The sequence below is a fragment of the Carcharhinus amblyrhynchos genome, chromosome 3, assembly GCF_965287045.1.
Source record: "Carcharhinus amblyrhynchos chromosome 3, sCarAmb.v2.hapA, whole genome shotgun sequence".
NCBI lineage: Eukaryota > Metazoa > Chordata > Chondrichthyes > Carcharhiniformes > Carcharhinidae > Carcharhinus > Carcharhinus amblyrhynchos.
Genome location: NC_137326.1, coordinates 60,338,977 through 60,361,315, shown reverse-complemented (window position 1 = coordinate 60,361,315; position 22,339 = coordinate 60,338,977). Strand labels below are relative to the sequence as shown.

The window sequence follows — 22,339 nt, the reverse complement described above, 5'->3', positions numbered from 1 at the left end:
TGACAGGATTAAGGAAGTGAATGGGTGGCTCAGGGATTGGTGTGGGAGGAATGGGTTTGAATTTATGGGGCATTGGCACCAGTATTGGGGTAGGTGGGACCTGTTCGGGAGGGATGGGGTTGGTCTGAACCGTGCTGGGACCAGAGTGCTGGCGAATCGAGTAAAGAGGACTGTAGACAGGGCTTTAAACTAATTATGGGGGGGGAGGGTGTGAGGGTAGGTGACCTTACGAGGTCTAAAGTTAAGGAGAGGGGACAGGTAAGGGAAGAGGCCGAGGATGTCCCAATAATAGAGGGAGTAGGGGGCGTGAGTATAGTTGGTGGCGTTGCGGCAAATAGGGTCCAAGTGAAGGCTGGGATGAAAGCACTTTATCTGAATGCACGAAGCATTCAGAATAAAGTGGATGAGCTGATGGCGCAGATCGACACAAATGGATACGATCTGGTGGCCATTACAGAGACGTGGCTGCAGGGTGACAGGGACTGGGAGCTGAATGTACAGGGCTATCAAGTGTTTAGGAAGGATAGGCAGGAGGGAAAAGGGGGGCACGTAGCTCTGCTGATTAAGGATAGCATCACGGTGGTAGCAAGGGATGATATTGGAGCCAAGAAGCAGAGGGTGGAATCGTTGTGGGTGGAGATTAGGAACAGCAAAGGGAGGAAGACGCTGGTGGGTGTCGTCTATAGGCCCCTGAATAATGATCTGGAGATGGGGCGGGCTGTTAACGCGCAAATAAGTGCGGCGTGCAGGAATGGGACGGCCGTAGTTATGGGGGATTTCAATCTGCATATTGATTGGTCGACCCATGTTGGACGTGGGGGGCTCGAGGAAGAGTTCTTGGAATGCTGCCGGGATAGTTTCCTCGAACAGTGTGTGTTGGAGCCGACGAGGGAGCGAGCTATCTTGGATCTGGTGCTATGTAATGAAGCGGGTAGAATTAGGGACCTTGTGGTGAAGGATCCTCTTGGGGAGAGTGATCATTGTATGGTGGAGTTTCTGGTGCAGATGGAGGAGGAGAAAGTGGGTTCCCGGACACGCGTCCTTTGTTTGAGTAGAGGGAAATACGGTAGGATGAGAGAAGAATTGGCGAATGTGGACTGGGAGAGCGCGTTGGAGGGAGGGTCTGTTGAGGAGCAGTGGAGGATCTTTAAGGAGATCTTTCTTGGTACTCAACGGAAATTTATTCCGATGGTCAAAAAGGATAGTAGGAGGAGAGGTAATAAGCCGTGGATAACGAAGGAGGTGAAGGAAAGTGTTAAACTAAAAGCGGAGGAATTTAGAGTAGCTAAGAGTAGTGGGCGAGAAGAGGATTGGGAGAGGTTTAAATGTCAACAAAGATTGACAAAGAAGTTGATAAGGAAGGGTAGGAGAAACTATGAAGCTGGGCTAGCGCTTAATATAAAAAAGGATAGCAAGAGTTTTTATAAATATATAAAAAGGAAGAGGCTGGCTAGGGTGAATGTTGGTCCTTTAGAGGATGAGAAAGGGGACCTAGTGGTAGGGGATGGGGATATGGCTAAGGTATTGAATAACTTTTTTGTTTCTGTCTTCACGGAGGAGGACGTGAATAATTTGCCGGGTGTTAGCGATAGAAAGGTGGTAGGAATGGAGGGTCTTAATGACATTACTGTTACTAGAAAGGCGGTGCTCGACAGACTGGAGGGGCTGATTGTGGACAAGTCCCCAGGACCGGATGGAATGCATCCGAGGGTTCTGAAAGAAATGGCGGAGGTGATAGTGGATGCCTTGGTGGTTATTTTCCAAACGTCGCTGGATTCCGGGGAAGTGCCGGATGATTGGAAAACGGCTAATGTTACGCTGTTGTTTAAGAAGGGTGCCAGGCAAAAGGCGGGGAATTATAGACCGGTTAGTTTAACATCTGTGGTAGGTAAAATGTTAGAATCTGTCATTAAGGAGGAAATTGCGAGGCATCTTGAAGGGAATTGCTTGATAGAGCAGACGCAGCACGGTTTCATTAAAGGGAAGTCGTGTCTGACAAATTTACTGGAGTTCTATGAGGATGTGTCTAGGGCGGTGGATAGAGGAGAGCCGGTGGATGTGGTCTTTCTAGATTTTCAGAAGGCGTTTGACAAAGTGCCTCACAAGAGGTTATTGCAGAAGGTCGAGGGACATGGAGTTGGGGGTAGGGTGTTAGCGTGGATAGAGGATTGGTTGTCAAATAGGAGGCAGAGAGTGGGGGTCAATGGGTGCTATTCGGATTGGCGGATGGTGACTAGTGGAGTGCCCCAGGGGTCGGTGCTGCGGCCTCAGCTTTTTACCATTTATATAGATGATCTGGAGGAGGGAACCGAGTGTAGAGTGTCGAAATTTGCTGATGACACCAAGATTGGGGGAAAGGCAAATTGTGCGGAGGGTGTGGAGAGTCTGCAGAAGGATCTAGATAGGCTGGGCGAATGGGCCAGGAAATGGCAAATGGAATTTAATGTTGGCAAGTGTGAGGTGGTCCACTTTGGTAGGAAAAATGGTAGAAAGGACTATTACTTACGAGGCGAAAAACTGCAGCAGGCGACGGTGCAGAGGGACCTCGGGGTCCTTGTGCATGAGTCGCAAAAACCCAGCTTGCAGGTGCAGCAGGTGGTCAGGAAGGCGAATGGGATGCTGGCCTTCATAGTGAGGGGGATTGAATATAAAAGTAGGGAGGTCTTGCTGCAGCTGTATAGGGCATTGGTGAGGCCGCAACTGGAGTACTGTGTGCATTTTTGGGCGCCGCACCTGCGCAAAGATATTTTGGCCTTGGAGGGAGTGCAGAGGAGGTTTACTAGGCTGATACCGGAGTTGAGGGGGTTGAGCTATGAGGAGAGGCTGAATAAACTGGGCTTGTACTCGTTAGAGTTTAGAAGAATGAGAGGAGATCTCATTGAGACGTATAAGATGATGAATGGGATGGATAGGATAGAGGTGGAAAGACTCTTCCCGCTCAAAAAAGACAATAGGACTAGGGGGCACAGCCTCAAGATAAAAGGGGGGCGGTTTAGAACGGAGTTGAAGAGGAACTTCTTCACTCAAAGGGTGGTGAATCTCTGGAATTCTCTGCCCGTTGAAGTGGTGGAGGCTACCTCGCTAAATATTTTTAAGACGCGGGTTGATGGGTTTTTGATAGGAGAGGGGATTAAGGGTTATGGGGAGAGGGCGGGAAAGTGGAACTGAGCAGCGACAGATCAGCCATGATCTTATTGAATGGCGGGGCAGGCTCGAAGGGCTGGATGGCCTACTCCCGCTCCTATTTCTTATGTTCTTAACAATTCCTCTTTGCTGTCCACTTGTAACCATCCCTCCCATCCAAATTTCAAGAAGCCCTTCTTGAGCATCAGATCTGCGGGTGTGGAGAAGAGTAATACAGCTGAGGATATTTTTTATGTGAAGATGAAGGCTAGGATTCTCCCCAAAAAAATTGAAGTTCCCAACATACGGGAAAACAGGAGTAATTCCTGTATTTTTTTCAGCCAACTAACAGATTGAATCTCTGACACTGAGCAGAATATCTCAGTGGGATTTACTCAGGAAAATAGGGAGGGGCGGAGACTTTTTAGCCCAAGAGGCTGGCAGCATAGCGCTGAGTGGGCCACTGCACATGTGCCGATCTGTTGGTGTGCAATGGCACCCCCACCCAGCCCCCTCATTGCGGGGCTCCCAATTGCTCGCCTTCACTATCACTGACCAGCTGCACAAACCTTCTGATTGTTGGCCTTCCAACTACCCCCCATCCACCAATTGCTGGCCTCCCAAATCTCCCCGGGCCAGCCCTTATGTCCCGATGACAGCCACCCAGTCCCCGGCCAACCCCAATTTCCCCTCCGATAGTCCCGACCCTATGAGATCCTCTTCCCTCATTCTTCTGAACTCCAGTGAATACAATCCTAACCAACTCAATCTCTCCTCATACACCAGTCCCACCACCCCAAAACTCTCTGCACTCCCTCTAGAGCAAGAACATCCTTCCTCAGATAAGGAAACCAAAACTGCACACAATATTCGACATGTGGTCTCATCAAGGCCCTGTATAATTGTATTAAATATCCCTGCTCCTGTACTTGAATCCTCTCACTATGAAGGCCAACATGTCGTTTGCCTTTTTATTGCTGTTGCACCTGCATGCTTACCTTCAGTGACTGGTTTACTAGGACACCCAGATCTTGTTGCACACTCCCCTCTCCTAACTTATAGTCACTCAGATAATAATCTGCCTCCTATTTTTGCTACCAAAGTGGATAGCCTCACATTTATCCACATTATACTGCATATGCCAATCATTTGCCCACTTACTCAACTTGTCCAAATACACTGAAGGATCTCTGCATCCTCCTCACAATTCACTCTCCCACCCAGCTTTGTGTCATTTGCAAATTTGGAGATAATACATTTATTTCCCTCATCTAATCATGAATAGCTAGGGTCCTAGTGGTACTTGACTAGTCATTGCCTATCATTTGGAAAAAGACCCAATTACTCCTACTCTGTTTCCTGTCTGCCAACCAGTTTTCTATTCATCTCAACACATACCCCCAATCTATACCCCCAGTCCTATTTGCTTTAATTTTACATGCTAATCTTTCATGTGGGACTTTATAGAGAGCCTTCTGAAAATCCAAATAAACTATATTAACTGGCTCCCTCTTATCAACTCAACTAGTTACATCATCAAATAATTCCAATAGATTTGTCAAGCGTGATTTCCTTTCAGAAATCCATGCTGCTTCTGTCCAATCCTGCCACTGTTTTCCAAACGTTTTGCGATAAAATCTTTGATGATGGATTCTAGAACTCTCCCCACTACCGCATCAGGCTCACTGGTCAATAATGCTCTGTTTTCTCTCTACCTTTCTTTTTAAATAGTGGGGTTACATTGGCTACCCTCCAATCTGTAGGAACTGTTCTAGAGTCTATAGAATCTTGGAAGGTGACCACCAATGCATCTACTATCTTTTGGACTACTTCCTTAAGTACTCTGGGATGTAAATTATCAGGCCCTGGGTTTTTCGGCTTTAATCCCATCAGTTTCCCCAGCATCATTTATCTACTAATACCGACCTCCTTCAGTTTTGCCTCACTAAACCCTGTGTTTCCCAATATTTATGGTATGTTATTTTTGTCCTCCTCTGTGAAGATGGAACGAAGGCATGTATTCAGATGGTCAGCCATTTCTTTGTTCTCCATGATATATTCCTCTGTTTCTGACTGTAAGGGATTTAGATTTGTCTTTGCCAATCTTTTTCTCCTCAGGTACCTATAGAAACTTTTGCAGTCAGTTTTTATGTTTCCTGCAAGCTTACTGTCATATTCTACCCTTGTTAATCAGTCCCTTAGTCCTCTTTTGCTGAATTCTATATTGCTCCCAATCCACAGGTTTGTATTTCTTAGCCAATTTGTATGCCTCTCTCTTGGATGTAATACGATCTCTAATTTCCCATATTAGCCATGGTTTGGCCACCTTTCCTGTATTACTTTTGCAAACAGCATGATTAGAATAGATAGGTGCTTGATGGTTGATGAGCCGAAGAGCCTCCTATTATGCTGTAAAACTCTATGGCTGGGATTTTCCAGCCTTTCCCCGAAACTGGAAAATCCCACCCGAGATCAATGGACTTTTCCATGGCCTGCCCCTTGCCCGCGATGATTCCTGTGGCTAACAGCATAGTAAAATTTGATCCTATCACTATGCTATCAGACCTGCTGAGTATTTCCAACATTTTCTGTTTTAAGAACATAAGAACATAAGAAATAGGAGCAGGAGTAGGCCATCTAGCCCTTCGAGCCTGACCTGCCATTCAATAAGATAATGGCTGATCTGAAGTGGATCAGTTCCACTTTCCCGCTTTCTCCCCATAACCCTTAATTCCCTTGTCTGTCAAAAACCTATCTACCCATGACTTAAACATATTTAGCAAGGTAGCATCCACCACTTCAACGGGCAGAAAATTCCAGAGATTCACCACCCATTGAGTGAAGAAGTTCCTCCTCAACTCCATACTTAATTTATAATGTCTTATAACATAATTTACTTAACTTATAATGTCTGTTTAACAAATATATCATTTCAGAGGCTTGTAAACAGACTCATTTTTGACTTTGCAGCTTTTTGAGGGCTATATCAGCTAAATTTTGAAACTTCTGGTCAATTTTGGTTTTCTAGATTGGCATGCATGCTACTTGATTTGGCTGCTCATTTGCTGGTCCTGCAGACAAGTCTTGGGCAATGCAGACTCCAACCATCGATCCGACGGCAACTGTTTCTCTCCTCATCTGCAGAAGCTGCCCGACCTGCTGAGCGTTTCCAACATTTTCAGTTGTTCCAGATTTCCAGCATCCCCAGAAGTTTGAAGTGAAAACTGAAAATGCAGGTCTGACGCCATCGGGGGACAGAGAAACAGTGTTAATGTTTCGATGACTCAAGTTTACCTTTGTTCCAAAAGTCTGAGCTTCGGATCAACTTCTTGACAAACCGGTCTTCAAGCAATGCATCATTTGCTACACTGGGTACGAATAACTGCTTCCATAATTGGCACCCAGGAATGTCACGAATTCTACTGCAAACAAAACCCGTCTAAATGTCAAAATGATGATTGTCTTGGGGATCATCCGCTCCAGACAGTTGCACAGGTAATCCACGTCTCGGATTGCCATTCCGTCACTGTATAAACGTGTATGTACATTGTAGAATGTGTGTATATAACAATTTGATAATGGGATTGGAAGCTGTACTCACCAATCATTGACCAAGTGACAAAACGACTATTTTGGTCACTGGTCTTTCAAATCCGTTGATCCAATGCTCATTCGCTTTTCTTCTTTTCCTTTTCTTCACCCCCACCCCCAAAAACCCTTGCGTGAGCGTCCATGTCGTCGTCATGGAAACAGAGCGTCCCGTCCTGTCGTCTGCAGGTGCCGGCGACGCGCGCCCTTTTCCCCTCCTGCCGCGCGAGCGCTTTCCGTTAAGCAGCGCATGCCTACAGGCGCGCGGCCGCAGCACGGGAAAGTGGGGGGAGTAGCAGCGTGATTTTGGATGGCGTCGCTGGGAGCGAGTATTGACCGCTGCGGCGCAATGAGCGAAAGTCGGGTCGGCTGAGGCGAGGTGGAGCAAATAGTCTACCGTCGTCACCGTGCCAAGGAATAAGAAGACAGTCACTTTAGTGCTGGGTCAGTGAGCGATAAACGGCCTCATCACGCGCGCGCCCCTCCATGCAAACCGACCGCCTCTCAGGCTTGTCCAGCACCGGGCGAGATGTGGACACCGACAGAGGAGGAGAAATTTGGCGTCGGTGAGTTGATGGTGTCCCCCCACCCACCAACCCAAAATCAAGTAAAGAAAAATAAGCACCCCCTTAATGTTATCTCTCTCCACTCTTTCAAAAAAAACAACCAGTGGCCGAGTGCGTGGGTTGCAGGACGCAGCGTATAATACTTCATGTTTGTAATGGTTAGCCTCGCAGCTCACTGAAAGGAGCGTTTAAATGAAATGCGATGGTTGTAATTTTAGTGAAAAGGCGGCTTTGTGCGCTGTAGTTTGCCCCCACAATAATGGGTTTTTAAATGGTCTGCGTTGGCGACTCGAATTGTCAGACTGTTGGTTGCAAGTATTCAAAGTCGATGACAGCTGAGCCCAAATGTCGCTGATTGATGTTAGATAAGCTTTCTTATCTAAGCGATGTACGTTCGAAAATCAGTTACATAAACTGTTGCACACACTGTATAATCGTTAGCGTTGCTTTTGCATGCATTGCTGCATGTTAGGGATTTTAATTTTTGCAGCGCCAACTGCAAATATAAATCCAGTCTCCTGATGGAGCTTATATTTTGCTCTCTCTCTCCGCTGTGATTTACTGTTATGTATGATGTTCCTGGCCAGTCAAAGGTATCATATTTCGATGGAGGGCGCTGTCATTACGTCCTGACAAAATGCACCTTGTAGTACAGTGATTGTGTTGGCTGTTTAAAATGGCAATGGAGGAGGGTATGTTTAAAATGGCAATGAAGTGTATGAAATAAGCGATGCAGCAAGCAAAACATAGGTCAACAAGAGACTGTAGAACAAGTTTTACAGTCCAAATGACATTTATTCTACATCCGTTCAGCCATTTTAGGGATGGTAGCAATATAATACGTTGTGATTTATTTAGAGGTTGAAATGTTTGAGTTCCATGAAATCACCTTTTATGCGATTGATATACCGTAGGCAATTTTTAAAGACAAGTTTATAACAAACTGTGGATTACTTGATTTATTATTAAATGTTCTGTACGTATAGTCTTATTGAATATTTGATTAATGCGGTTTAGGATATATATATCTGATGAAAGCTGCGTTTGACATTTGTACTGCTAACGGAGAAAACTACTGGTTCTACTTAATACCAACCAACATTTGTTAGAGCTGCCAAGGACTATGTTGGAGCGACTGGTACCTATAGATTTTAGTAGTATCGTCTGCTTGACGGATAACTCTGGTAAACAGAAAATTGTGTGGACGGGCAATTAAATCCTAAGATACATTTAAGCTTTTATATGGAGGATTGGCACGGGGTACCCATTTGCAGTTGCATCGTAAAGCTAATATTCCCTACCGCGGCAAAATAATAAGTTGAAATGTTCCTTTTGCAAGAGATTGAAAGGGAGCTGTTTTGCTTACTAGGTGTTCCTTTGAGTGCATCTGTTTAAACAAGCTACATGTGTAGAATATGATGGCTATCATTTATGTGATTTGATGGTTCATTCCTGACGTCGGTGGAATGTGTTGGCACCAAGAAGTGTTATTTTAGAGCCTTTCAATTGCCCACTATGCTTGAAAATACAGGAAAGAGGTTCACACATATCGGCTTTATCTTTGGTGCACCACAGAAAGAACTACATGCACTTTTTCCTTCATTTATACACCGGTGTACCTTTCGACTTTTAAGGAATTTGCACCTTCATTTTTGCAAGCTCTCTGGTACCTGGAAAAAAAAAGTTGAATTTCAAATCTGAACTTGCCGAATTTCCCAGTTTGAGCTTGCATGTGTTAACTTTTCTAATGATTTGAGACCTAAAGTGTATTAGTTTAATGTTTGGCCACAGGACGATGATTTATAGGTTTTTGTTTGCTCCACAGTTGTCCCTTTCAATTCCCACAAGACACTTATTGTTACTGGTTGCCAATTCCACAGTGATAGATGCCCTCCGGTACTTTCCAATCGGTTTTATTCTTCTGGCTGGAACCAAATTTAATTCTGTCTTTACCTGATATCCAGATAACGCCACTTGCATCAGGGATTGCTGTGTCTCAATGTGCAGAATGCTGACCAAATTTCCAGGTAGTCAGTCAAGTTAGCACAGAAGGAGATAAAGTCTGGGATCTTCCTGGTTTGGGTAAGTCAGCAAAAGCCACTAGCTTTCTGTGCGCTGCTCCTTCATCAGGTAAGTGGTCCTCCTAGAAGACTAGTGACTTTTGCTACCAAATAAACTTTTTGGACTTTAACCTGGTGTTGAGACTTCTTACTGTGTTTACCCCAGGCCAATGCCGGTATCTCCACATCTTGGGTAAGCTAGCCATCGGCTAAAGATAGTGAACCATCAGGGAAACTTTGATTTTGCTTCAAAAGACGGAATTGTTAAAAACTAGTATTTTCCAAAGAATAATCTACTTAGCCGTGACACACACAAGTGAAATGCCACATCTGCGCTCCAAGATCCTGTGCCATAGAGTGGTAGTTGTGAAAATACATCTTAAATGTTCTAACATTGGATTCTGAAATTGAACCAAGGGAACCGTACTTTCAAAGCGGATGAATATTAAGTCTTGACTATCGTGACGTTAATTTTAAACAGTCTAATTAGCTTGGAGGCGAGCTTGACCGTTCCAGTTAAAGGTGCGTAGTCATCTTGGGGCTAGGAGCTTTCTGGCACCTGCGGCAAAGGTACGTTTCCTGTGAGCTATTACTGCCTCCCTACGCGATTTGAGCAGACAGGAACACGAAAGCAGCCTTGCTGGCGTTCGTTGCCCCCTGAGATTTGGACCCTCGACAACTGCAGCGAAAATTACTGTACCAGCTCCCCGTGACGAACTTGACAGTTATGCACCAACACGCACAAAATTGATCAGGCTCTCGAGGGTGGGAATCAACATCTGTGAGTATCTAAAAGAGGCCGAGGGTGGGGGTAATTATAATTTCGAACAGCCTTAATGAGTTTAAGGCGCAACTGCTCGGTGGCGGCTGCCTTTTCCGTTTCCTCGCACTTGTTGATCTTTTGAAAATTCGAAACTGTTCAGGAGATGTTGGGAGTCCAATATGATCCCCGTGACCGCGATTTTGAAAAACCCAGCCAAGGTGCCCCAAGAAATGGAAAATAAAAAAAAGAATTATTCCGGAACAATTTGGGCATGTCAGTCACCTTTTTCAGGATATCGCAGCTGCATCATTTAGCTTTTCTGTCGCAAGTGATGCATTGCATGAGAAAGTAAAGGGAATAATGCCCAATCGCACAAAAATGCTGCTTGAGCGAGGATCTTATTCAGTTGAGCCAGGTACTCACAGACCAGCTTTCTATTTGTACTTGCCTTTCGTTATTTTGCCCTGTTTGAATTTAATAGTTTTTAGAAAAATGGAAACGGCTGCTTTTAGCACTGTTACCTTACTGGTAAATGAAACCAGTACATTAAATCTTTTTATAAAAGCAAATTATTGTTTTTGTTTAATATTCCAGCATTTACAATGTTGAAAATCTCAGCAAATCAGACAGCATCTGTGGAAAGAGAATAAAGCTAACATTTCCAATCTGGATAGCCCTTCCTCTTATCTGCTTTTTGAAGGTTCATTAGGAATAATTTAAATTTTAGAGATGGCTCACAAAAACTTTGGATACTTTTGCTGTGTACTATCCATAGTTATTCACAAAGTCACAGAATAAATATAGGTGAGGCAGGTCTTCTGGTACATATTATTCCTCAAGGATATACAAATTTTCCACCTAGAATTCAACTGCTTCTTAAATAATTCCAGGGATTTTGTCTCTAATATCCAGAAGTTTGTGCCATCCGTGGTTTCTTTTTATGTGAAGACAACATTTTTGAACTTGTACAGGCTGAATTTAATACTAATTCTTGTATAATCTCTCTACGTACATTCCAGTAACATTTCTGCTGATTCACTAGAAATCTATTGGGTAGAGCATAGGAAGTTATTTTCATTGCCGCTATTTAATAAATTGGGATGTCAAATAAGATGCTATTGTTTTAATGAGCTGAGTTAAGGAACTTGTGTGCTGCAAGCTCTCATTAAAGTGACATATCTTACTATTTACATGAGAATAGTGAAACATGGATGACCTTTGGTAGCTAGCCTTGTATAATTATGGAGGGGAGTGTGTGTGTGTGTGAGGCAATCACAGCTCCTATGAGTTCATAGAGTATGTTATAGTTTTATTTATCCTAAAATTTCTAATTTTTTAAATTTCTAATTGGTTTTGTAATTCTGTATGCACACTTTTTAGCATTATTCATGAAGGTCAAATGATGTACAATTTTGTAAGGACAGGAATGTTATGATATGAAGTATATATTTTACTGTGAAAATGTTTCCATTTGAAAGTAGTAATTGCTTGAAAATGAAAAGATTTGTTTACAAAACATTTGTGGATTAGAAGGTTTTCATAAAGGTACTCCATGCAGGGGAGAAAGTAATTGTGAAGTGATCATCTATCCCTTCTTTTTCTGTATAGTTTTGAGGCTTTGTGATACCTTAAGTGTTGACAAATGGTACCAAGCTGTTATATAGAAAAAAACCTAAGATATTGACTTGGAGTTTTGAACCAGAAGATTGTAAAGAGGAGCATTTGAAATTGGAATAGCTCAATGACCTATTCATATCAAACTTTAAGTTTTCTTATTTGGATTGACAGTTTCGTCTTTTGGGAATTTATAGCTGACGAGGATTTCCATAGCAAAAATGGCATATTGACTTTTTCACTTCAAAGCTGAAGAGCACCTGTACATTTGTCGTGGGGGGGGTGGGGGCGGGGGACAGATTATATAAAGGATGACAGGAAATGTTGAAACTGAATCCTCAGTTCTGAATAAGAGTTGAAGTGGACTTGAAACATGACATCTTTCTTGCCCCACCAGGCTTGCTGAAATTTTCTAGAATTTTGGTTTTTATTTCAGATTTCCAGCATCCGTGGTATTTTATTTTCCTTTTTTTTGTTCAGTCTATACAAAGACCATCCTTCGTCATTTTGCATATTGTGATATTGGAAAGTCAGTCACATGACCCCCTCCACTCATTTTGTTTGTTCACTCAGCGTGGAAAGACTTAGTTTACGAATTTTCTTGCTTTTCCAAGCTGTATTGTTACCTTTGTACTGAAACCTCCTCAAAAGCCATCTTTTGATTGTTTTGCATCAGTTTTAGATTAGCACGTTATCTGAGCTTTTTGAGCTCTTTATTCTCATGCCAATTGTTTAAATATAAATTCTGCAGAGAAAGATTGCTAAAGGATAATTGTTGAAAGGCTGGCCAATGCTTCCAATGTCATTCTGTTAAACATAATACTGGTAAATATCAAGTTTCTTTAGTTTGTACTCATTGGCGTATAGAAGGTTGAGGGAAGATCTTAGAGACATATAAGATAATGAAGGGGCCAGACAGGGTAGAAGCAGCTAGGTTATTTCTACTTAGAATGGAAACAAGAACTAGAGGGCACAGCCTCAAAATAAGGGGGAGTCAATTTAGAACAGAGTTGAGGAGGAACTTCTTCTCACAGAGGGTAGTGAGTCTTTGGAATTTTCTGCCCATTGAAGTGGTGCAGGCTACCTCGTTGAATATGTTTAAGTCACAGGTAGATTACTGATCGATAAGGGAATTAAGGGTTGTGGGGAGCAGGTGGGTAAGTGGAACTGAATGACTATCAGATCAGCCATGATCTTATTGAATGATGGAGCAGGCTTGAGGGGCTAGATGGTCTACTCCTGCTCCTATTTCTTATGTTATGTTCTTGTACACTCCTGTTTAGATCACTATAAGTTTGTAGGTAATTTTAAAATAAAATAAACACATTAAGCAACATCAATGCTCTGCGTGCAATCCCTACTACACCAATTAGCAGCAAAGGAAGCAAATGTTGTTTTGTAGTAATGCCCTCGATTTTAAAAAAAAACTGCACTACGATTATTTTCTTGATGACCCTGGCAGCTAAAGCTATCTTTTAACACTTGTAATAATAGATCAAGTTCCTGGAGGCCATGAAGGCTGATAGAACTTGCAGGCACTTGAAAAGGGAGAATTCTGTCCAATGATGGATTCTATAGTTTTACATAAGAACATAAGAAATAGGAGCAAGAGTAGGCCATCGGACCCTTCGAGCCTGCCCCGCCATTCAATAAGATCATGGCTGATCTGTCGTGGCTCAGTTCCACATTCCCGCCCTCTCCCCATAACCCCTAATCCCCTCTCTTATCAAAAACCCATCAACCCACTTCTTAAAAATATTTAGCGAGGTAGCCTCCACTACTTCAACGGGCAGAGAATTCCAGAGATTCACCACCCTTTGAGTGAAGAAGTTCCTCCTCAACTCTGTTCTAAACCGCCCCCCCCCTTTATTTTGAGGCTGTGCCCCCTAGTCCTACTGTCCTTTGAGCGGGAAGAGTCTCTCCACCTCTATCCTATCCATCCCATTCATCATCTTATACGTCTCAATGAGATCTCCCCTCATTCTTCTAAACTCTAACGAGTACAAGCCTAATTTATTCAGCCTCTCCTCATAGCTCAACCCCCTCAACTCCGGCATCAGCCTAGTAAACCTCCTCTGCACTCCCTCCAAGGCCAAAATATCCTTGCGTAAGTACGGCGCCCAAAACTGCACGCAGTACTCCAGCTGCGGCCTCACCAATGCCCTATATAGCCTCAGCAAGACCTCCCTACTTTTATATTCAATCCCCCTCGCGATGAAGGCCAGCATCCCATTTGCCTTCCTGACCACCTGCTGCACCTGCAAGCTGGGTTTTTGCGACTCATGCACAAGGACCCCGAGGTCCCTCTGCACTGTCGCCTGCTGCAGTTTTTCTCCACGTAAGTAATAATCCTTCCTACCATTATTCCTACCAAAGTGGACCACCTCGCACTTGCCAACATTAAATTCCATTTGCCAGTTCCTGGCCCATTCGCCCAGCCTATCTAGATCCTTCTGCAGACTCTCCACACCCTCCGCACAATTTGCCTTTCTACCAATCTTGGTGTCATCGGCAAATTTCGACACCATACACTCGGTTCCCTCCTCCAGATCATCTGTGTAAATGGTAAATAGCTGAGGCCCCAGCACCGACCCCTGAGGCCCTCCACTAGTCACCATCTGCCAATCCGAATAGCACCCATTGACCCCCACTCTCTGCCTCCTATTTGACAACCAGTCCTCTATCCACGCTAACACCCTACCCCCAACTCCATGTCCCCTGACCTTCTGCAATAACCTCTTGAGGTACCTTATCAAACGCCTTCTGAAAATCAAGAAAGACCACATCCACCGGCTCTCCTCTATCCACCGCCCTAGACACATCCTCGTAGAACTCCAGTAAATTTGCCAGACACGACTTCCCCTTAACGAAACCGTGCTGCGTCTGCTCTATCAAGCAATTCCCCTCAAGATGCCTCGCTATTTCCTCCTTGATGACGGATTCTAACATTTTACCTACAACAGACGTTAAACTAACCGGCCTATAATTCCCCGCCTTTTGCCTGGCACCCTTAAACAACGGCGTAACATTAGCCGCTTTCCAATCTTCCGGCACTTCCCCGGAATCCAGCGACGTCTGGAAAATAACCACCAAGGCATCCACTATAACCTCCGCCATTTCTTTCAGAACCCTCGGATGCATTCCATCCGGTCCTGGGGACTTGTCCACAATCAGTCCCTCCAGTCTGTCGAGCACCACCTCTCTAGTAACAGTAATGTCATTGAGACCCTCCAGTCCTACCACCTTTCCATCCCTAACACCCGGCAAATTATTCACATCCTCCTCCGTGAAGACTGAAACAAAAAAGTTATTCAAGACCTCAGCCATTTCCCCATCCCCTACCACTAAGTCCCCCTTCTCATCCTCTAAGGGTCCAACGTTCACCCTAGCCAGCCTCTTCCTTTTTATATACTTACAAAAACTCTTGCTATCCTTTTTTATATTAAGCGCTAGCCCAGCTTCATAGTTTCTCCTACCCTTCTTTATCAACTTCTTTGTCAATCTTTGTTGACATTTAAACCTCTCCCAATCCTCTTCTCGCCCACTACTCTTAGCTACTCTAAACACCTCCGCTTTTAATTTAACACTTTTTGCTTCACCTCCTTTGTTATCCACGGCTGATTACCTCTCCTCCTACAGTCCTTTTTGACCATCGGAATAAATTTCTGCTGAGCACCAAGAAAGATCTCCTTAAAAATCCTCCACTGCTCCTCAGCAGACCTACCTTCCAACACGTTCCCCCGGTCCACATTCGCCAATTCCTCTCTCATCCTACCGTACTCCCCTCTGTTCAAACAAAGGACGCGCGTCCAGGAACCCACTTTCTCCTCCTCCATCTGCACCAGAAACTCCACCATACAATGATCACTCTGCCCAAGAGGATCCTTCACTGCAAGGTCCCTAATTCTACCCGCCTCATTACATAACACTAGATCCAAGACAGCTCGCTCCCTCGTCGGCTCCAACACACACTGTTCCAGGAAACTATCCCGGCAGCATTCCAAGAACTCCTCCTCGAGCCCACCGCGTCCAACATGGGTCGACCAATCAGTATGCAGATTAAAATCCCCCATAACTACAGCCGTCCCATTCCTGCACGCCGCACTTATTTGCGCGTTAACAGCCTGCCCCACCTCCAGATCATTATTCGGGGGCCTATAGATGACACCCACCAGCGTCTTCCTCCCTTTGCTGTTCCTAATCTCCACCCACAACGATTCCACTTTCTGCTCTTTGGCTCCAATATCATCCCTTGCTACCACCCTGATGCTATCCTTAATCAGCAGAGCTACGCCCCCCCCTTTTCCCTCCCGCCTATCCTTCCTAAACACTTGATACCCCTGGATATTCAGCTCCCAGTCCCTGTCACCTTGCAGCCACGTCTCTGTAATGGCCACCAGATCGTATCCATTTGTGTCGATCTGCGCCACCAGCTCATCCACTTTATTGCGAATGCTTCCTGCATTCAGATAAAGTGCCTTCATCCCAGCCTTCCCCTGGACCCTATTCATACTCACGCCCCCTATTCCCTTTAATATTGGGACATCCTCAGCCTCCACCCTTACCTGTACCCTCTCCTTAACTTTAGGCCTCGTAATGTCACCTACCCTCGCACCCTCCCCCCCGCCTAATTAGTTTAAAGCCCTGTCTACAGTCCTCTTTACACGATTTGCCAGGACTCTGGTCCCAGCATGGTTCAGACCCACCCCATCCCGCCCGAACAGGTCCCACCTACCCCAATACTGGTGCCAATGCCCCATAAATTCAAACCCATTCCTCCCACACCAATCCCTGAGCCACCCATTCACTTCCTTAATCCTGTCAACCCTATGCCTGTCTGCACTCGGTTTAGGCAGTCGCCCAGAGATAACCACCTTGTCGGTTCTACTTTTTAATTCCATTCCCAGCTTTTCATACTCCCTCCCCAGATCCTCACTTTGCATTTTGCCTACGTCGTTGGCACCCACATGTACCACAACGACCAGATTCGCACCCTTCCACTCCAGGTTCCTCTGCAGCCCAGATGCGACATCCCGGACCCGAGCACCAGGCAGACAGCACACCCTTCTGTGCACTTTGTCATTGTGACAAAGGACAGTGTCAATACCCTTCACCCCACTATCCCCAACTACTACTACGTTACTTTTCACCTTTTCTTTGCCTATGTCCTGCTGCATCACTGTACCATGTGCAGTTTTGAATATGCAGATCTGATGTTTTGTTTAAACTTAGTCATGAGTGAAGGGATCAGAGACATCCTGTGATATGATAAAATGTCTTGCTATCTGTCTACTGATTTTAAGTGGGAGAATTTCAAAATGTTAACATTGCAACAGATATCAAGAAAACAATGGTAGTTACACTGTCAAGTATTTAGTTTTAAACGGATTTAATTTAGTGCTTGTGTAAGGAAACAAAACTACGTTACATTCACATTTGGCAAAGATGTTTGTATGTGCGGGGATTTTGGTTTCTGTTCTGCTTAGAGGGTTATGGTGTTAGAATTAAACAAACTGGAGCAGCATAAAGTGTCATTGCTTAGTAACCAGGTGCATCTTTAGGGTAGGAAGGCTTTGTGTTTTTATATCTGAAGTCATAGTTGGTGATAGACTAGAGAGGGAATGTCTCCCTCTGCTAAAGAAAAGTCATACAGTAGAATAATAGTTAAGAAAACAGTGCAGGAAGCTTAACAAATGGCTAGTTAAGGAAATTTGAGAAATTAAGTTGAAGTTTCCAAAGAAGTCTGATGTTAAACAAAGAACTGCTTTTGGGAACAGGGAGCTGTGGAAGTTGAAGTCAGACCTGAGAAGAGAAGAACCGATGAGGTTGACCACAGACAAACCACACATATGAAACAATCATTGTTTGGCATTCTTATTTCCAGTGTTTAAAGGAATGTTGAGGATTGAGTACCTGAGTTTATGAAAAAACATTGATTTATTATTGTCACATGTATTGGTATACAGTGAAAAGTATTGTTTCTTGCATGCCATACAGACAAAGCGTGTCATTCATAGAAGGAAGCGAGAGAGTGCAAATGTAGTATTACAGTCATAGCTAGGGTGTAGAGAAAGGTCAACTTAGTGCGAGGTAGGTCCATTCAAAAATCTGATAGCAGCAGGGAAGAAGTTGTAGACTTCTGTATCTTTTTCCCGACGGAAGAAGATGTAAGAGTACATCCGGGGTGTGTGTGGGGTCCTTAATTATGCTGGTTGCCTTTTGAAGCAATGGGAAGTGTCGATAGAGTTAATGGATGGGAGGCTGGAAAGACAAAAGAAACAGGAGAAAAGTGGTGCAAAACCTGGTGCTCGATTCCTTGTTAAAAGTGGAACAGAAGCTTTGTTTCAAAGGCTTGTTGGAAAACCTGGAATGAGTTCTTAATGCAAACAGGGTGATTTTTTTTTTTGGGAGTGGAATTTGTGGCTCGTGACGACAATCATCTGGGGGAATTGTGAGAAGTAATTCATAGAAGATTGGTTGACTGAAGTGTAATTGCAGGGTGACAGGGACTGGGAGCTGAATGTCCAGGGGTATCAAGTGTATAGGAAGGATAGACGGGAGGAAAAAGTGGGTGGGGTAGCTCTGTTGATTAAGGATAATATCAGGGCGGTAGTAAGCGAAGATATAGGCTCCAAAGAGCAAAACGTGGAATCGTTGTGGGTGGAGATAAGGAACAGCAAGGGGAGGAAGATGCTGGTGGGTGTGGTCTATAGGCCCCCAAATAATAACTTGGAGGTGGGGCGGGCTTTAAACAAGCAAATAAATGCGTGCAGAAATGGAACGGCGATAATTATGGGGGATTTTAATCTTCATATTGATTGGTTGACCCAAGTCGGACGTGGTGGGCTTGAGGAAGAGTTCTTGGAATGCTGTCGGGATAGTTTCCTTGAACAGTGTGTGATGGAACCTACGAGGGAGCGAGCTATCTTAGATCTGGTGTTGTGTAGCGAGGCAGGAAGAATTAGGGATCTTATTGTGAGGGATCCTCTTGGGACGAGCGATCATAGTATGGTTGAGTTTTTGATGCAGATGGAGAATGAGAAAGTAGGGTCCCGAACCTGTATCCTCTGTTTGAACAGAGGGGAATATGATAGGATGAGAGAGGAATTGGCAAATGTAGATTGGGGGTGTAGATTGGGGGCGCAGATTGGTTGGTAGGACGGCTGAGGAACCGTGGAGGATCTTTAAGGAGATCTTTTTCAGTGCTCAGCAGAAATATATTCCAACGGTAAAGAAGGACTGTAGGAGAAGGGATAACCAGCCGTGGTTATCTAAGGAAATAGAGAGTATTAAATTAAAAGCTGATGCGTTTAGAGTGGCTAAAAGTAGTGGACGATTAGAAGATTGGGAAAGGTTTAAAAATCAACAAAGAATGACTAAGTTGATAAAGGAAGGATAGATTATGAAGCTAAACTAGCACTAAATATAAAGGACAGTAAGAGTTTTTACAAATAGAGAGGAGGAGGCTGGCTAGAGTGAATGTTCGACTGTTAGAGGATGAAAGGGGAGATTTAGTGGTGGGAGACGAGGAAATGGCTGAGGTCTTAAATAAGTTTTTTGCCTTGGTATTCACGGAGAAGGACGCGAATAGCTTGCTGGATATTAAAGATAGAAGGATGATACGATTTGGGGGCCTGAATGCGGTTACTGTCACTAGAGAGGTAGTGTTTGATAGACTAATGGAACTGATGGTGGACAAGTCCCCAGGACCAGATGGAATGTATCCCAGGGTTCTGAAGGAAATGGCAGAGGTGATAGTGGATGCCTTAGTGATTATTTACCAAAATTCACTGGATTCCGGGGAAGTGCCGGAAGATTGGAAAACGGCTACACCGCTGTTTTTAAAAAAAAGTAGCAGATAAAAGGCAGGGAATTATAGGCCGGTTAGTTTAACGTCTGTTGTGGGAAAAATGCTTGAATCCGTCATCAAAGAAATAGCGAGGCACCTAGAAAGGAATGGTTTGATAAAGCAGACGCAGCACGGATTTAAGGGGAAGTTGTGTTTGACAAATTTATTGGATTTCTATGAGGATGTGACTAGTGCGGTAGACAGAGGGGAACCGGTGGGTGTGGTGTTTCTAGATTTTCAAAAGGCCTTTGATAAGGTGCCTCACAAAAGGTTGCTTCAGAAGGTTAGGGTGCACGGTGTTGGGGGTAAGGTGTTAGCGTGGATAGAGGATTGGTTGCCTAATAGGAAGCAGAGAGTTGGTATCAGTGGGTGCTATTCTGATTGGTGGTTGGTGACTAGTGGAGTGCCGCAGGGATCAGTGCTGGAGCCTCAGCTACTAACCATTTATATAATCTGGAGGAGGGGGCTGAGGGTAGGGTGACAAAATTTGCTGATGACATGAAGATGAGTGGAAAAGCAAATTGCACAGAGGGTGTGGAAAGTCTGCAGAGGGATCTGCATGGGCTGAGCAAGTGGGTGAGGACCTGGCAGATGGAGTATAATGTTAGCAAGTGTGAGGTTATCCACTTTGGCAGGAATAATAGGAGGGATTACTATTTAAAGGGCGAAAAGCTGCAGCATGCTACGGTGCAGAGGGACCTGGGGGTCCTTGTGCATGAGTGGCAAAAACCCAGTCTGCAGGTGATCAAGAGGGCGAATGGAATGCTGGCCTTTATAGCGAGGGGGATAGAATATAAAAGCAGGGAGGTCTTGCTGCAACTGTACAGTGTACTTGTGAGGCCGCAGCTGGAGTACTGTGTGCAGTTTTGGTCGCCACACTTGCGCAAGGATATTTTGGCCTTGAAGGGAGTGCAGAGGAGGTTCACTGGGCTGATACCGGAGATAAGGGGGTTGGACTATGAAGAGAGATTGAATAGACTGGGTCTGTACTCGCTGGAGTTTAGAAGGATGAGGGGGGGATTTTATAGAGATGTATAAGATAATGAAAGGGATGGATAGGGTAGAGGTAGAGAGATTCTTCCTGCTTAGAAAGGATAGCAGGACTAGAGGGCACAGCCTCAAGATAAGGGGGGGGGGTGCAGTTTAGATCGGTGTTGAGGAGGAACTTCTTCACTCAAAGGGTGGTGAGTCTCTGGAATTCTCTGCCCGTTGAAGTGGTGGAGGCGACCTTGCTAAATATATTTAAGTCACGGGTAGATAGGTTTTTGACAGACAAGGGAATTAAGGGTGATGGGGAGAAAGCAGGAAAGTGGAACTGATCCACTTCAGATCAGCCATGATCTTAGTGAATGGCGGGGCAGGCTCTAAGGGCTAGATGGCCTACTCCTGCTCCTATTTCTTATGTTCTTAATTTTTTGAAAACTGTACATGAATGAGGCAAAGGGGGGAGCAGAGGAGTATTATATTCTAATCGAACCTTTTATACAGCCATGTGACTCTGTCCCCCAGTTTTCTGAGAAAAAAGTCAGCATCATTTGAACCAGGGTTCCATACTGGGATTATAACATTCGTATACTCAACAAACTGTTTGGCTTAGCCCACCTGAGAGTGGTGATATGAAAGTAAGCATTTAAAATTTTAATTGCTAGTATCTAATAAACATTTTTCAGAGTTGCAGAGTACACCCATTTGGTTTATTCTTCTAGGGCACTCAACATTTATAGTCAGAGAGATTTACAACATGGAAACAGGCCCTTCGGCCCAACCTGTCCATTTTGCCCTTTTTTTTTTAAAACCCCTAAGCTAGTCCCAATTGCCTACATTTGGCTCATATTGCTCTATACCCATCTTACCCATTTAAACACTTTTTTTAAAAGACAAAATTGTACCTGTCTCTACTACTATCATTGGCAGCTTGTTCTAGACACTCACCACTCTGTGAAAAAATTGCCCCTCTGGACCTTTGTGTGTCTCCCCTCTCACCTTAAACCTATGCCCTCTAATTTTAGACTCCCCTACCTCTTTGAAAATATATTGACTATCTAGCTGATTTGTCCCCCTCATTATTTTATAGATCTCTATAAGATCATCCCTCAGCCTCCTGTGCTCCAGAGAAAAAAGTCCAAGTCTATCCAGCCTTTCTTTATAATTCAAACTACCAAGTCATAGTAGCATCCTAGTAAATCTTTTCTGCATTCTTTCTGTTTTAATATTGGTTCTATAATAGGGTGACCAGAACTGAACACAGTATTCCAAGTGTGGCCATACCAATGTCTTGTATAACTTCAAGACATCCTAACTCCTGTATTTCAATGATCTGACCAATGAAACCAAGCATGCCGAACGTTGCCTTCACCACTCTGTCCACCTGTGCCTCCACTTTCAAGGAGCTATGAACATGTACCCCTAGATCTTTGTTCTGTAACTCTCCCCAACTCCCTACCATCGACTGAGTAAGTCCTGCCAATCTACCAAAATGCATCACCTCGCATTTATCTAAATTAAACTCCATCTGCCATTCGTCAACCCATTGGGCCAATTGATCAAGGCCCTGTTGCAATCCAAGACAACCTTTTTTATATTAATGATTTGGATAAGAATTTAAGAGGCATGGTTAGTAAGCTTGATGTCATCTACAAAATTGGTGACATAGTGGACAGTGAATCAATTGTATAATCAATTATATAATATATTAATGACTTGCTAAGCCTCACTGGGAGGTAAAGTAATTCATGGAATTCAGATCTTTTCAAATAATCTGAGGCAAAATCTTTCC

At 44.2% G+C, this 22,339-nt stretch overlaps 1 protein-coding gene across 5 annotated transcripts in view; it reads left to right on the top strand.

Moving 5' to 3' along the window:
* The first annotated feature begins 7,002 nt into the window (after positions 1–7,002).
* The window catches only part of dock3 (dedicator of cytokinesis 3), a 965,674-nt gene continuing 950,337 nt past the window's right edge, over positions 7,003–22,339 (top strand). For all 5 annotated transcript variants that reach the window (XM_080184500.1, XM_080184509.1, XM_080184492.1 and 2 more), the window contains exon 1: positions 7,003–7,277. In XM_080184500.1, coding sequence (XP_080040626.1) covers positions 7,241–7,277 — 37 coding nt within the window. In that variant the 5' untranslated portion in view covers positions 7,003–7,240. The remainder of the gene's footprint in view (positions 7,278–22,339) is intronic.